At 43.5% G+C, this 14377-nt stretch overlaps 1 protein-coding gene across 1 annotated transcript in view; it reads left to right on the top strand.

The window, feature by feature from the left end:
• ACE (angiotensin I converting enzyme) overlaps positions 1–14377 on the top strand; it is an 80637-nt gene that overhangs the window by 19193 nt on the left and 47067 nt on the right. Inside the window, exons 2-5 of the mRNA XM_054995357.1 lie at positions 4026–4193; positions 6589–6682; positions 11481–11624; positions 12598–12789. Of these exons, the coding sequence (XP_054851332.1) occupies positions 4026–4193; positions 6589–6682; positions 11481–11624; positions 12598–12789 (598 nt within the window). The remainder of the gene's footprint in view (positions 1–4025; positions 4194–6588; positions 6683–11480; positions 11625–12597; positions 12790–14377) is intronic.

The following is a 14377-nucleotide window of genomic DNA, read 5'->3' as shown; positions in this document are numbered from 1 at the left end:
GGGAAGAGACGGTCCTGGGCGCCAACAGGAAGAGGAGGAACAAGTTTGGAATTTCCTGCCTCCCTGATTGGGCAAAGGGAACAACCCAAGATGTCCTCCTGCCATCAGAGGAGAAGGACCCTTCACGGTGAGTAACCAAGGGGCCGTTTTGGTTCGTTAGTTCACGTTTGTTGGTGGCACCGAACCACGAACCACTGGTTCGTTAAATTTTTTTTGTTCATGCCCATGTCTACTGGCAAGCATCAGAGGGAACTGGCAGGAGATTGCCTGCAATAAGCGGGTGCTTGGCAAGTTTAGCTGGTAACCCAGCACAGATGGCTCAAGCCCCACAAGTTGAAAGAGGTACCTGTACACTGTCAGCGTATATCAGTAAAAAAAAACAACAACCCTGGATTTTATGTGAATTCAGCACGTTTGGAGGCATACATTCTTTCATGGAAACAAGTTACAGCAAGGTAGCTTGCAATTAATGCTTACAAGCAGATGCAAGGCTGAGTGAATGTGGGCATTCATTTTCCTGATCCTGTCCCCCTTCTATGGCCTCACCTACTCCTGAGGCAAATTCTCTACTGCAGACAGAAGCGGCAACCCCCAAATAGTATAACTCTCACTCCACTTTCCTGCTCAGTTGCCAATAAGGATATGAAAGAAGAGAGAAACTGACCATTTCCATGGGAATTGGCCCAAAGCGATTGTGCTTTCCCGTAGAGAGGGCTACAAACCAAATGTTACCCGTGTAAACTTACTAACGTATTCAAAATTTTATTAACAATAATGTATAGGCATGTAACAGTATATAGAAATTGATTATTGAACCGTATAAATACTTGACATCAACCCTGCTCACAGTTAGAAAACCATTTACACTGGTGCTAACCACCAGGCTTTGCCTCAACAATTGATAAAGTGCTTAAGTGCTCAAAGTGCTAACAATATGAATATTGCACAACAATGTAAAGTGCAAACGCAAGTAAAGCACCATACGAACACTAGTCCTTCCAACAGTTTGTGAGGTCCTGAGCACCGTGTGTCCAACTCGCAGGGAAGAAACGTTGCCAGAGATTTTTTCTTTTTCACTCCAGATGACTGTAACCACTACACAGGTAGTTCCTTAATATTATTTCTTCTTTAATAATTCCTCTAACGGGTTGTCTAGATCCTGGTAAGGCCCGTTTCAAAACACCTTTCTCAAAGAGTACAGTCAAGTTATTTCTTTTTTTTTTTTCTCTCATGAGTACCCAGTAATACATCCACTGCATTCAGCATGTTTGGAGGCATACATTCTTCCATGGAGACAAGTTACAGCAAGGTAGCTTGCAATTAATGCTTACAAGCAGATACAAGGCTGAGTGAATGTGGGCATTCATTTTCCTGGTCCTATCCCCCTCCTATGGCCTCACCTACTCCTGAGGCAAATTCTCCACTGCAGACAGAAGCGGCAACCCCCAAATAGTATAAATCTCACTCCACTTTCCTGCCCAGTTGCCAATAAGGATGTGAAAGAAGAGAGAAACTGACCATTGCCATGGGAATTGGCCCAAAGTGATTGTGCTTTCCCATAGGGAGGAGGCCTTTCCCAGCCAGCTGGGTCGGTGGGCCTCCCAGCCTCCACTCGCTCTTGTTGAGTCTCCTCGAGGTTTAATATGTAGGATTCCCCTAATGCAGAATTTGACCTACCTTGTTGGCACCATTCCCCACCTTTCCTTCTCCTTGTCATGGGTTTTCTTTTCAATTACACAATGCATTTAGAGTTTGTTTCCCCACAAGCGGCATGTGCTTTATTTAGAAACTGCCTGGCACATTTCCTGGTTAGCCAATGAAGACACATTTACTCCTTGCATTTGGAATTGGTAGGAGGCCTTTCTTTGGCCTTGGTGCAGATTTAGCCTGAGGCCAGGAAAGGGTTCTGCTTTGGTGCCAGACTGCTTGGCAGGAGATGCTTGGATTATTGCTACATCCACGTTTCTTACACTGGGTCAGATGAATTGACCCTGGGGAGAGGGAGCACTCTTGGGCCTCCTTCCCACCCACGCCCCATATTTTTAAATCAACAAAAGGGGCATTCAATAAACAATGTAAAAGGATATTGGAAAGCAGAAAATTTAAAAATAAGCAGAAACAGAACTAAAACAGTGCTGGAACAAAGCATAAGCAAACAGAAATCTGATACATAACTAAAACTAAAACAATATGAAGCATAAGCAAGAAGTCGTCTAATATGGAACTAAGTACTGAAACAAAGCATAAGCAATTCATCCATGTCATGTTAAATGATGCAGAAATTACCTAGTAGGAGCATACTTACAGCAACTATAGTAGTATAGTCTGCAGCCCCACTCCCTATCCCTTTACCAAATTATCTTTCTGAACCATTTTGTTACAGTACAGCCCTTCTAACTGCATAAAAAAGCCCTCTTGAATACTTCAGTTTTCTATAGTTTGCAGGAAGTCAGGAGAATGGAAGCCTTTCCAAGCCTCATCAGGCAGGCCATTCTGTAAGGTGGGGACCACGCGTTGTGTGGGAAATGCTTTGCCATCAACTGATCAACTTTTTAAAAAAATGGATCAGCGTTGCCATCCTATACACTACTTCAACTGATGGAATGCTGTCACATGCTCCTTGCTTTTCCAAATAGCAAGAAGTTCTGGAGATTGGTGCTTATCTTGATTGGTTCCCTTTGGAGAAGACAGTACTTGTAGTACTGAACTTCCTACAGGGAATTTAATACAGATTTCCTTTTCGAAGTCAGATGGGGCGGTGGGCTGTCCTTCACTTCCCTCCCAATACTTCAGCCAAGGTCCAGCAGAGTCTCCAGTCCTCTCTCTCTCCTAGCATTAGAATTGTGCTTTCTTTTTCACACATACACACCACTGGCCTGGTCCCTTCAGCTGAGGTGGGAGGGGTCACTTCCTCCAGTCCCTGACGGCTGCTTGAGCAGAGACATGAAGACCCATTGAGGAGGCCACTGTTATTCGTTTGTTATGAAGGATAATGTGAGCGGCCAGGGCCCTGGGAGTGGATATTGGTCTCATCAGAAGTGACAGCGGATGGGCTGAAAGTAACAGAATATCCTTACTCCCACCCTGGCTGAATAAAACCTGGCCAAATGGCTCACTGGCTGGGGCTGGGGGGGCGATGGAACCATGCATGGAGGTCAGGGAACAGTGGGCTTTGAGAAGCTTCCATAGCAAAATCTGTGGTAGACTTCTAGGCTCTGCCTGCTCACTGAGAGCTAACCAAGCTGGGGTCTTCGATGTTTTCCTCCCTTGCTGCCAGGGACAGAGGCCCAAGTCCTTCTGAATCATGAGGACGTGCTACTGGACCCTACAAAGTGAAGATAAGATGAGTGATTAGGATGGTGAGGGGAAACTATGCCCTATGCATAAATACTTGCCCATAATAATAATAATAATAATAATAATAATAATAATAATAATAATAATAATAATAATAAACAACCAAAAATGGCTGTGCCCCACTTTCTCCCACTCTGATGATGAATCATCAGATTCCAACTCTATATCCAAACACAACACACCAATAGTAGCATATAAATCCCAAAGAATGAAAATGCACATCTTACATAATTGGGTATTCAGTGTGGGGCTACTAACCACCTGCTCTCATGCCTAGAGAACTCAGTGCACAGATGTAGGGATTGTGGTTATAGGAGCTCCTGTGAAAGGGTCCTTCACAGAAAAATTAGCCAAAGAGAACAACAGGAAGCTCATGTTGTTAACCCTTTTCTCAGAGCCCTGGCAAATGACCCACTTCAGGACTGTAAACACAAACATTTGACAGAAACTTCACCTCCAGTTCTCTAACAGTATGGTGTAATAGTTATGGTATTGGACTATGACTGGTGAGATCTGAGTTCAGATCCTCTCTCAGCCATTGTATGACCTTGGGGCAGCCATTCTCTTTCATAACTGTTGTCAAGATCAAATGGAGGAGGGAAAGACGGTATCTTATACCCTGGAGTTCTTGAAGGAAAGTTTAATAGATGTTTTTCCCTCTGTTACAGATAGAAGCCTCTTTGAACGAGCAGGAATTCATAGAGGCTTGGGGGCAGAAAGCAAAGGACAGCTATGGTTCTATCTGGCAGAACTTCAGTGATCCTCAACTGAAAAAAATCATCAGCTCCATCCAAACATTGGGGCCTTCCAACTTACCCGTGGACAAGCGACAACTGGTTGGTACTACCCTCAATGGAAAGAGTCTTTGTTGTAGGTCGGGAGGACAGAGGAGGGTGTGTGCCAGGTCTGAAGAAGCTGTGACATAGTGAGTAGAGGTAACCAAGCAACAGATTCTAGCTGACATCAAAAGAAGAGAGAGACTGCACTGGGTAGGGTCTGAAGATATGCAGGTGGAATCATATGTCACACTCTCTGATATCAGCACTTCAGCTGTGGGCCCAAATGAGACGATGTATTAGAGATCATCTCCTCCCCAGTGGTCTGCATCCCTCACTGGAGACATTCCCAGCCACTCTGCTCTGTTTTAGGATCTGTCATAGATATCACAGCCTCTGGACAGGATCAGAAATGCATTACAGCCCAAATTTCTGTACTTTCTCTGCTGACCTAAGCAAGGCTCTAAAACCACCATATCAGCTATTCACCTAGTGGCTAGATTGGATATTAAAGGCATCCAAGGATGTCTGTTTAGTTTTTTTGTACCACAGAGTCAAAGACCCTCAGATCAATGGGGGCGGAATCAAACTTTGATAACATGACTGGAGGAGTCTTAAATGCCACAAGGCTGTGAGGAATATTCAACAAGCATATTTAGAAGGTAAAACCAAAAATTTATGCAGCACTTAAAAAGACAGGAAGTAGGAGCAAAATAAAAATTGGCAAGAGGTAACAAAATGGAAAATAATAGAGAATCACTAAAGATGCCTTAACTATGTGAGTTTCCAAATGGAGAAGAAGCCACCTATCCAGCCTTGGAGAGATCTCCAAAGAGCTAGATATGTAGGCATCCTGGTCTTGCAGCTGTAATGGAGAGCCAAGCTGTATAACCAGGATGCCTACATTTCCCATCAAAACTGACAAGTGTCCAACCTGTGTAAGGCGTCACTTGTAGCTTGGCTCTTAGAGTCCTCCCTTCTAGCCTCAATTTCATTTCTTTCTTCTCTTACAGTAAAAAAAGAACCAAATCTATTTAAGTTCTTAGTGGACTGAAAAAATTCTAGTTAATGAGTTTGTCCTTTAGCCAATGTGAGAAAGTAATAAGACAGGCAATCCCAAGGAATAATGCAAAGTAACTGAAAGTAAACTCCTGTACCGGGCCATCTGATTGATGAGGCATTTTTTACACCAAGGGTTTGCCTGGGCAGGTAGGGAGGACTGCAGTTATCTTGTCACAGCTACTTCTCCCATGTTCTTAGATGCTAGGGATAAATGTTCTGCCTGCCAACTTTGCAACATACCTGACTTTCAGTGCATTCTCTCGTTTCTCTACATTAACCTGTGATGTGAGTAGCAAAAAACCCAACAGCCCTTAGAACTGCTTGTGAATGCCTAATGATATCCTGTGCTCTCTAGGGAGTCTACAGTTGATAAGCAAAGTAACTTATTTCTGCATGTTCCTGTTCCATCAAATGCATTTCTGTGAGGTCTATAAAGCCAGTTATTTCCCAGAAATGCCTTCAAATGATAACCTCTAAAAGATGCAGCTGTCTGAGTTTTTACTGCGTCTTGTTTCAGAATGTTTGATGCTATTTTAGAGCCTTTGTGTTGAAATTCAGACTACTTAGGAATACAAATTTCTAACTTGCTTAGAAAATGGAAAAAGCTTAATGAAAAACTAGAATAGTAATAAAAATCTAAAAGCCATCAAAATAAAACTGCCACGGAGACACCCTGATTATCCACAGCTACTTAATGTTTACCTGAATTGGGATGGGGGAGGGTATTGCAGTATTTCTGAAAGAAACAGGGACTCAGACTTGCTCTTGTCTTTGGGTGCTCTAAAGATATAAAACGACCTAGAGGACCACAGGGGCTTTTACCGCTCCCCTCCCCCACATTATGGCACCACTCAGCGATATGAACTCGAGGCAGTAGTGAAAGTTTAATTTCTGGAGACAATGGAGATCACGTTCATATTCATAAAAGGCTTAAAGAAGATAGCAGTGAATAGAGTATATAAGATATCACAAATCTCCCCTACCTTGAGAAACAGAGCTGTTGACCCCGTGAGGTATATTTGAGTGTTCAACTTGGACACCTGATGTGCAAAAGGAAAATTTGGGCATCAGTAGGAAAGGATCTTCTCATAAGTATGGCCCATTGCCCTTTCAATGCACCCTGACATGCACAATGGCCTGTTGCAGCATCTTTCTACCCTTACTGGCCAGACACACGGAAGTATCTCTTCTGTGATAAAGAACATACTTTTGAATACTGAATGTGCTTGTAGTAACTTTCCTGTGTACTCCCATTATGCCACTAGATGGCCACTTCCAGCCAGAAATTGTGATCAGGTCGGAGGCGGGGGTGGGTGGGAACATGTGGTTTCTTGGGTATGGCAGGTATAGGGGTCTGTCACTCCAACCAGTAGTTTTTCTCTTGCCTTTCTAGTATAACACGATCTTGAGTGAGATGGACAGCATCTACTCTACTGCAAAAGTGTGCCCACCAAACCAGAACTCCAGCTGTTGGTCCCTAGAACCAGGTATGATCCTCCTAATCTCCCCAGTCTGCCTGAACATGGGGATGCCTCAAAGATTTTGATACAGAGAGCTGAATGGTTGTCTAACCAGTGCCATTAGCCATTCTTGCCAAAGAGAATTGTAGTTAGCATTTCTGTGTGCATAGGTGCATGATTTTTGCTGCCTGTTAAGGCAGCATCTCACTGGCTTTGGGAGGACTCTTTAGTTCAATATAAATATGGATATGTATAAGAAATGAGAGGAGGAACAGATCACAAGATATTTGTCTAAAAAAAATTAAATAAATACAACAAGTAGCCCAGATTTCTAGGGATAGTATTTGGAAAACTCAAACTTAAAATGAGCAGCAGCTGGCAAAATATGTGAAGAACAACCCAACGAGCTTTCTGCATCAAAACTCATTACTTCTGCCCACTTTGTGTCTTGATGAGAGGCAATTAGACTTCTTACATCAGGGCAAAAAGAATTATCATAGTAGCAGCCAAGCACTCAAGCACAGAACAAGCCGTGCCATGCATACCACAGAATGGAGGGGTACAATGTTTTCCATGCACAGTCTTAGTCTGAGAGATGAAATTTTGTAGTGGCAGCTAGAAATGTTTCTAAAAATGGGACAGTGTATGAGTTCCCTGTCCGTACATCTGAACAATCCTCTCATTGAGAGAAGAGGATTTTCAGTGGCATCCAGGAACATAACTATGGTACAAACTGTGATTATTTATGTGTTTTCCTGTAGATATAGTACAACATGTCCAAAAGATGCAAACCCTCATTTAGAAAACAAAGGCTTATCAGAAAAATGGCAAAAGAATCTCAGTGCTTCAATGCACTGAAATGTTCTTTTTCTTTAGGGCATTTTAGTCTCTCTTTCTACTAGTAACTAGTATATAGTATAGCTTAAAGAACATAAACAAATTCAAGAAACTCATCTACTCCCAAATGTCTTCTGAAATAAGAATGTCTTCATAGGACCTTAGAAGGTGTGGAGGCAAGATAAACCTCGTGCCTTGAAGGAGAATGTTCCATAATGTGGGCACAATAGTGGAAAAAGGCCACCATCAATGTGGGCATGTGGCATAGGGCTTGTGTGGAAGATTTGAAATCATTGGGTAAATTCACATATAGAGGGGCATGGTCCATCCCAGATCCTGGTCCAAAGCCATTTAAGGATCTAAAGGCCATCACAGGACTTCTCCAGTAGCAATAATTGTAAGTTAGACCTGTAAAACAAAACGTTTTTCTTTGGAAGAAGGAAGGAAGCTGGAATGCTCAAGACTCCATTAAGTCACTGTGGATGTTCCTTTCAGGGCCTGCATCACAGCGGATCACCTGTGACTGGCCTTTTCTATATTCTGAATCCTTTTCTCATGTGCTCCCTGCACCTAAAATAGCCTCAATATATTGTCGAAGGCTTTCACAGCCGGAGAACGATGGTTGTTGTGGATTTTCCGGGCTGTATAGCTGTGGTCTTGGCATTGTAGTTCCTGACGTTTCACCAGCAGCTGTGGCTGGCATCTTCAGAGGTGTAGCACCAAAAGGCAGAGATCTCTCAGTGTCACAGTGTGGAAATGGCCTGCCAACATCTTTTCCACACTGTGACACTGAGAGATCTCTGTCTTTTGGTGCTACACCTTTGAAGATGCCAGCCACAGCTGCTGGCGAAACGTCAGGAACTACAATGCCAAGACCACGGCTATACAGCCCGGAAAATCCACAACAACCAGCCTCTGCCTCATCCATCAAACCATTTCACTCCATACATTCTAGTCTTGCATCAGTCTTTGGTGGGGTGGGGTGGGGTGGGGGATCCTTTTTGTGGGCTATCACAGATGCATTTTGCCTCGTCCACTTATTTCAGCTCTCTGTGTCAAACCTGTCTTGATGCAATGTGCTGCACACATGTGAACATGATTGTGCAGGGAGTGGGAAGAGGGGTCTTTATTTAATAAGGTGGCTGTGAGTAACTGTGGGGGGCTTGATTCAGTAGGAAAAGGATAACAGAAACAGATCTAAAGGTCTAAAGAGAAATATAGAGTTTATTGAGGGATGGGACAATATGGGGGAGAGCTTATCCTGAGTATAAGATATTTTGGAGGTCTTTCATTCATAGGATCACCAAAGGTCAGAGGCAACTTGACTGCATGTAACACACACACACTAAAACAAAACACCAGCAAATACTACATTTCCTAACAACACCCAGAAAACATCAACCAGAGCTATTCAGAGCTGGAGTTACTTCTAAGCTAAAGGTCTAAATATGGGGAACAGAAGAGAAATGAGTGTCTAGTCTTTCCAGCTATGAGGCCCTAACTAGCAGAGAGGAGCAAAATACCAGCTCTGAGTGGTGCAGAGTGAATTGGAAAATAAGATTAAGGATGGGGAGCAAAGATATACCATTTCTATTCTGTGTAGAAATCAGGAGGAAGAAGGAAGGACCCAGTATTTTGAGAGCTTGTTGCCAACTGTGGGAAGTCTAGAGGAGACTAAGTGATTTCAGCAAGAGTAGACTAACAATAGGGTTGGGGTAGCAGGGGGGAATCCAGAAACCAGCTACAAAAGTTTGGGAGCTAAGAGGTGGCTTTTATATACCTCCAGTTGCATTGAGAGGAGGACAGTGTCTCTGCTGTGATGGGATTGGACCCAGGCTAGAAATTTTGAACCTGATTGGAATATTACAGGTGGCCAACTCAGGTCTGTTCGACAAAGGATGGGTAGTGATCTGATTGATTTACCCGAGTCACAAGCCTGATTAACAGAGGCCAGGAGATGGCTGATGTCCCAACCTTCCTTATGATCAGTTTCTGCATTGTAAAGCAGATTCCTTAATGGTCCTATAAGGTCAATTATTGCCCAACAAACATGGATCTTTAAACATGGTCTGAATTTTGATGACCATCAGGAAACCGAAGAATAGAACTATCATCAAGGGAGTGTCCCGGCTTCCCTGGGAGCCTGGCTACATTCCTGTCAGTGAACCAGCTTTTCTGTTTCTGCTGCCTAATCTTAGTGTCTCAGTTTTATGACTTCTCTTTTTCCTGCAATCCCAGACAGAATACGGCCTGAGAAGTCATGGAGATGACCAGAAAACACCTCAGGGTTGCTTTCCCACCTCAGGGTTGCTTTCAGGGTTACAGCTGATCACACATACATACTTGTTGGGGTTGAGAGCTACTACATTTTTGCTATTCAGGATTGCTTAGTTCCATGGCCTCTGAGAGTAATAGTTAGCCAAAAGACTAATTTCTGAGTGCAATTTGGGATAACCTGGTTTGCAAGGAAGTAACCAGAGGGATGGGGTCCTTATTGGGGTGAGGGAGAGGTGGCTTTTACTTGTTAGAGAGAGGAAGGCCTAAGAGCAGGGGATCCATTCCTCATCAAAGCTAGTTAGGCACCCTCTGGAATCATACTAAAACATTTGTATTAATAAAACTATCAAACTTATTATTAAACACTTATTAAACTTATCCAAGAATCATCAGGTGTGCCTCCACAACTGTTCATAAATGTACTAGTAATTCTGATTGAAAACACACATTAGAAAATCACACAGAGAAAATCTTTAAGCAAAAAATGTCTGGTTGAGGAAGCAGAGCACTTAATGCCTAGATTATCTTAATGATCAGTGATTGTATACTATGCACAGCATAATACAGAAAGAAGAGTCTTTGGTGGGGCTTGATTTTATTAGTCCTGCATTGTACCTTGCCCTTCCCAGTTTGTCCTGCAAAAAGGCATTTTCTTCAAAAGTTGTCACTGCTGCAAAATTATGGCTGTTGCTTGCATTATTAAAATCATAGGGTTGGAAAGTACCTCCAGGGTCATCTAGTCCAACCCCCTGCACAATGCAGGAAATTCACAACTACCTCCCCCCCACTCACACACCCCGTGACCCCTGCTCCATGCCCAGAAGATGGCAAAACACCTCCAGAATCCCTAGACAAACTGACCTGGGGAAAATTACTACCTGACCCCAAGTGGTGATCAGCATTACCCTGGGCATGTAAGAAGGGGCCACGAGAACTGAGCACTGATGTAACCCTTCCTGCCCTCCCTCTCCTGATCTGCCAAGGTTCACAGAATCAGCATTGCTGTCAGATGGCCATCTAGCCCCTGCTTAAAAACCTCCAGAGAAGGAGAGCCCACCACCACCTGAGGAAGCCTGTTCCACTGAGGGACTACTCCAACTGTCAGGAAGTTCTTCTTAATGTTTAGCTGAAAACTCTTTTGATTTAATTTGAACCCGTTGGTTCTGGTCCGAACTTTTGGGGCAACAGAAAAGAACTCTGTGCCATCTTCTATATGACAGCCCTTCAAGTACTGCAAGATCCATCTTGAGACACAAAACAGGGCATTTTCTCCTCATGTTCTGTGACTTTTTCTCAGGGACTAACACTTGTTCACAGTGTTCTAAATGCAGTACATACCTTCAGGCTGGGAGTGAGGGTGTACAGGTAGCCAGCTGGTTGACATTGGGTCAGTCACAGCATCTCGGAGCTCTTTCAGCCCCACCTACCTCACAGAGTGATTGTCATGAGGATAATAATGACACTTTGTAAACTGCTCTGAATGGGCCTTAAGTTGTCCTGAAGGGTGGTATATAAATCAAATGTTATTATTAAAAATGGAGGGGGGGGGGCTCGTGACTCCTTGTGATATGCCTTGCTCTTTTTTATGTGGGTAGATCTGTACAGGGATTGGTGAGTGGTATAAGGGGTTTGGACTTGATAGTCCTTGGGGTTCTTTTTAGTCATGTGATCTTGTGACTATTTTGTCTGGGGTTCTTTCCACCCTTCTCAGAGATAACAGACATCATGGCCACCTCTCGCAGTTACAGGAAGCTGTTGTATGCCTGGGAAAGCTGGCACAATGCAGCTGGCATTCCACTGAGGGCCAAGTATGAGGACTTCGTGTCACTAAGCAACGAGGCCTACAGAATGGATGGTGAGACATTCTACATGTGGATTGGGGTTAGAGATGGGGATTGGCTGCTAACAGATCAGAATATCTGCCTTGCAAAATAAAGACTTAAACAGTTGTGGCTTTTTAGGTTATTTTTTAAAAAGACACAAAAAAGGTATGGATGGGAAGTTTCATTGGGGCTTGGTAGTGGTGACCCCCTCCCAAGTTTAGCACCCTTCTGTGGACTTCTGCCTATTTTTCCCATGTGTAGTTTGTTTTCCATCTTTCCTAGGAGTTAGCCAATTCACAGAGCCTCTTTCCATGGTGGTACTGGAGTGAAGCGGCTGTGAATTGTATTGTCGTAGAAAAGTCCTATGATGTGTGTTTTTACATATCCAGAGTGTGGCTTGATATTGAGACAGATTTCCGAAAATATTCCAGGCCACAGTGATGGACTAGGATTTGGGCAACCCAGGTTCGATTCCTCACTCGGTTGAGGAAGCTTGCTGGATGACCTTGGGCCAGTCACATACTCTCACCTAACCTACCACACAGGGCTGTTGTGAGAATAAAATGGAGGAGAGGAGAACAATATAAGCCACTTTGGGTCCCCACTGGGAAGAAAGGCAGGGTATATATGAGGTAAAAATAAAAAATAAAAATGATGTTCAAAGCATTTACGAGATGATGACCACATCAGCTAAGACCATTTCACCATGTCATAGTTATGTATATGCTCTATGATTATCATATGAATTAGGCTAGAGTTCAGTAGAACCATTGAGAGTCCTGAGAAACAAGCCGTGCTTTTGAGATCTTCCCTTGGCAATTCCTAATACTGCTGTGCAAATTTGAACCTTATTTGGTCATATTTCAGTTCCTAATCACATAATCTATGCCTTCAGTGCACAGAAGGTTAGAAATTCAAATGTAAGTGGATCAGAAAGGTCCCTCACCTGTGTGCTGAGATTACAGATGACTCCTTCATTGGGTTCTGTGCTCTTTTTTCACCCAGGATTCAAGGATACTGGAGCTTACTGGCGCTCCAAATATGATTCACCCACTTTTGAGGATGATCTGGAGAACCTTTATCATCAGCTGGAGGAACTCTACTTAAATCTCCATGCTTTTGTCAGGAGGAAGTTGTATGAGCGATATGGCCCAAAATACATCAATCTGAAAGGCCCCATTCCAGCTCACTTACTGGGTAAGATGGAAATAAAGGGTCTGTGTGGTGGGGGGGAGGGGTGGACAAGGAATTGCAGGTCCTGCCGAAAAGTGTCAGGAGAAGTCCTTTCTGAAAGTATGAATGGGTTCACTTTTTTACTTTGTTCAGGATGAACAAATAGTGTCGTTTTGGAGCTGTACTGTTTGAAGCAACAGGCATTACTGGTTTAAGTTCTGTTGGGGCTTTTGGATGCTAAAGTTAGGCAGACTTTCCAAGCCACAATTGCCAGTGGAGGAGGTGTTCTTAAGAGGCACCTGATCACCAAAAGATAAACATTCTTATGAACAGTCTCCCTGCACAAGACCTGGGCTTTACGGGCACTTACGTGCTGTCACAACACACCACCTGTCTAATCTTTATTTATCAGGCAGAGAGCCCTGAGCCAAATCCTCACAGGGTCCCCTATCTTGTCTTTCCAGAGGCTCCACCAGATAGGTAGCCTGTTTCCTCCATTCATTTACCTTCACCCAGCTACTGTCCAGGGTTACTGGGAAAAGGGAACTTAGAGTTTACTTCCTTTTTGTTGTGACCAGAGTGTTTTGAATTTTGTGTGTCTGTTCTGTTTCCCCTCAGCCAACAGCTTCAAGCCAGCCAGGGTTAAACCAGACACTAGAATAACTTTTTATTTACAACAGAATACCGGAGTGAACGGAGCCAGCTATTTCTCTGCTGCTTCTCCTCAGCAATTTAAAAACTTCTCTTTTAGTACCTAGTACCTTCCAACAGACTTTCAACTGTCACTAGCTCAAGATTCTGCCAGTGTCATTGGCTGTTTCCTAGGACAGGCGGAGCTGGAATTCTGTTTATGGAGCCACCCTGGCTTCTTTATCCTCATTGAAATAATTTGTGATTGTGCCTTCATTACCTCACATTTAAGGAACTCTCACCATCTTGAACTCCCTTCTCCTTGAGCATTTTGACCAATGGGATTCTTCCCAGCATTTCTTTGAGTTTGTTGAAATTAGTTTTTCTAAAGTCCAGCCAATATGTCTGACTACATGCAGCTTTTCTTTCCCCCAAGATCTTAAATTCCAAAACAACACCGGCACTGCTATCCCAGTTTTCTAGTACTTTCGCCTCATCCATCAGTTCTTCCCTGTTGGTGGGAATCAGATCCATTTGATGAGGAACGATTTAAACCTTTCCAAGGCACATCTCCTGATATCCACTTCTGCCTCCAAATGCCTCAACAGAATGGCATGATCTACTGTATCAAATGGACTCAAAGGATTGCTTTTGGAGATCTTCAGTGTGGGAATTTTCTTGTGGAGTTCTGCAGGGTGCAATTTATCCCCTATGTTATTCAAACACTATGTAAAGCCTTTAGGAGAAATCATTTGGAGCTATGGAATTGGATGTCATCAATATGTGGACGACGCCCAGCTTTATCCAAATCCCCTGGTGATGCAGTAAAGGCCTTAAGCTACTGCCTGACAACTGTGGTCAAATGGCTGAAAGCAAACAAATCGAAACTGTACCCAGACAGGACGGAAGTGATGCTGCTTGGTAAGGCAGACATCTTGAAGGACATTGTGCTCCGTACTTTTGATAGGGTTCAGTTGACCCT

This window comes from Eublepharis macularius, chromosome 12 (assembly GCF_028583425.1).
Source record: "Eublepharis macularius isolate TG4126 chromosome 12, MPM_Emac_v1.0, whole genome shotgun sequence".
In the NCBI taxonomy this organism is placed as follows: domain Eukaryota; kingdom Metazoa; phylum Chordata; class Lepidosauria; order Squamata; family Eublepharidae; genus Eublepharis; species Eublepharis macularius.
The sequence above is the reverse complement of the archived record's forward strand: the minus strand, read 5'-3'. Positions and strand labels throughout refer to the sequence as shown.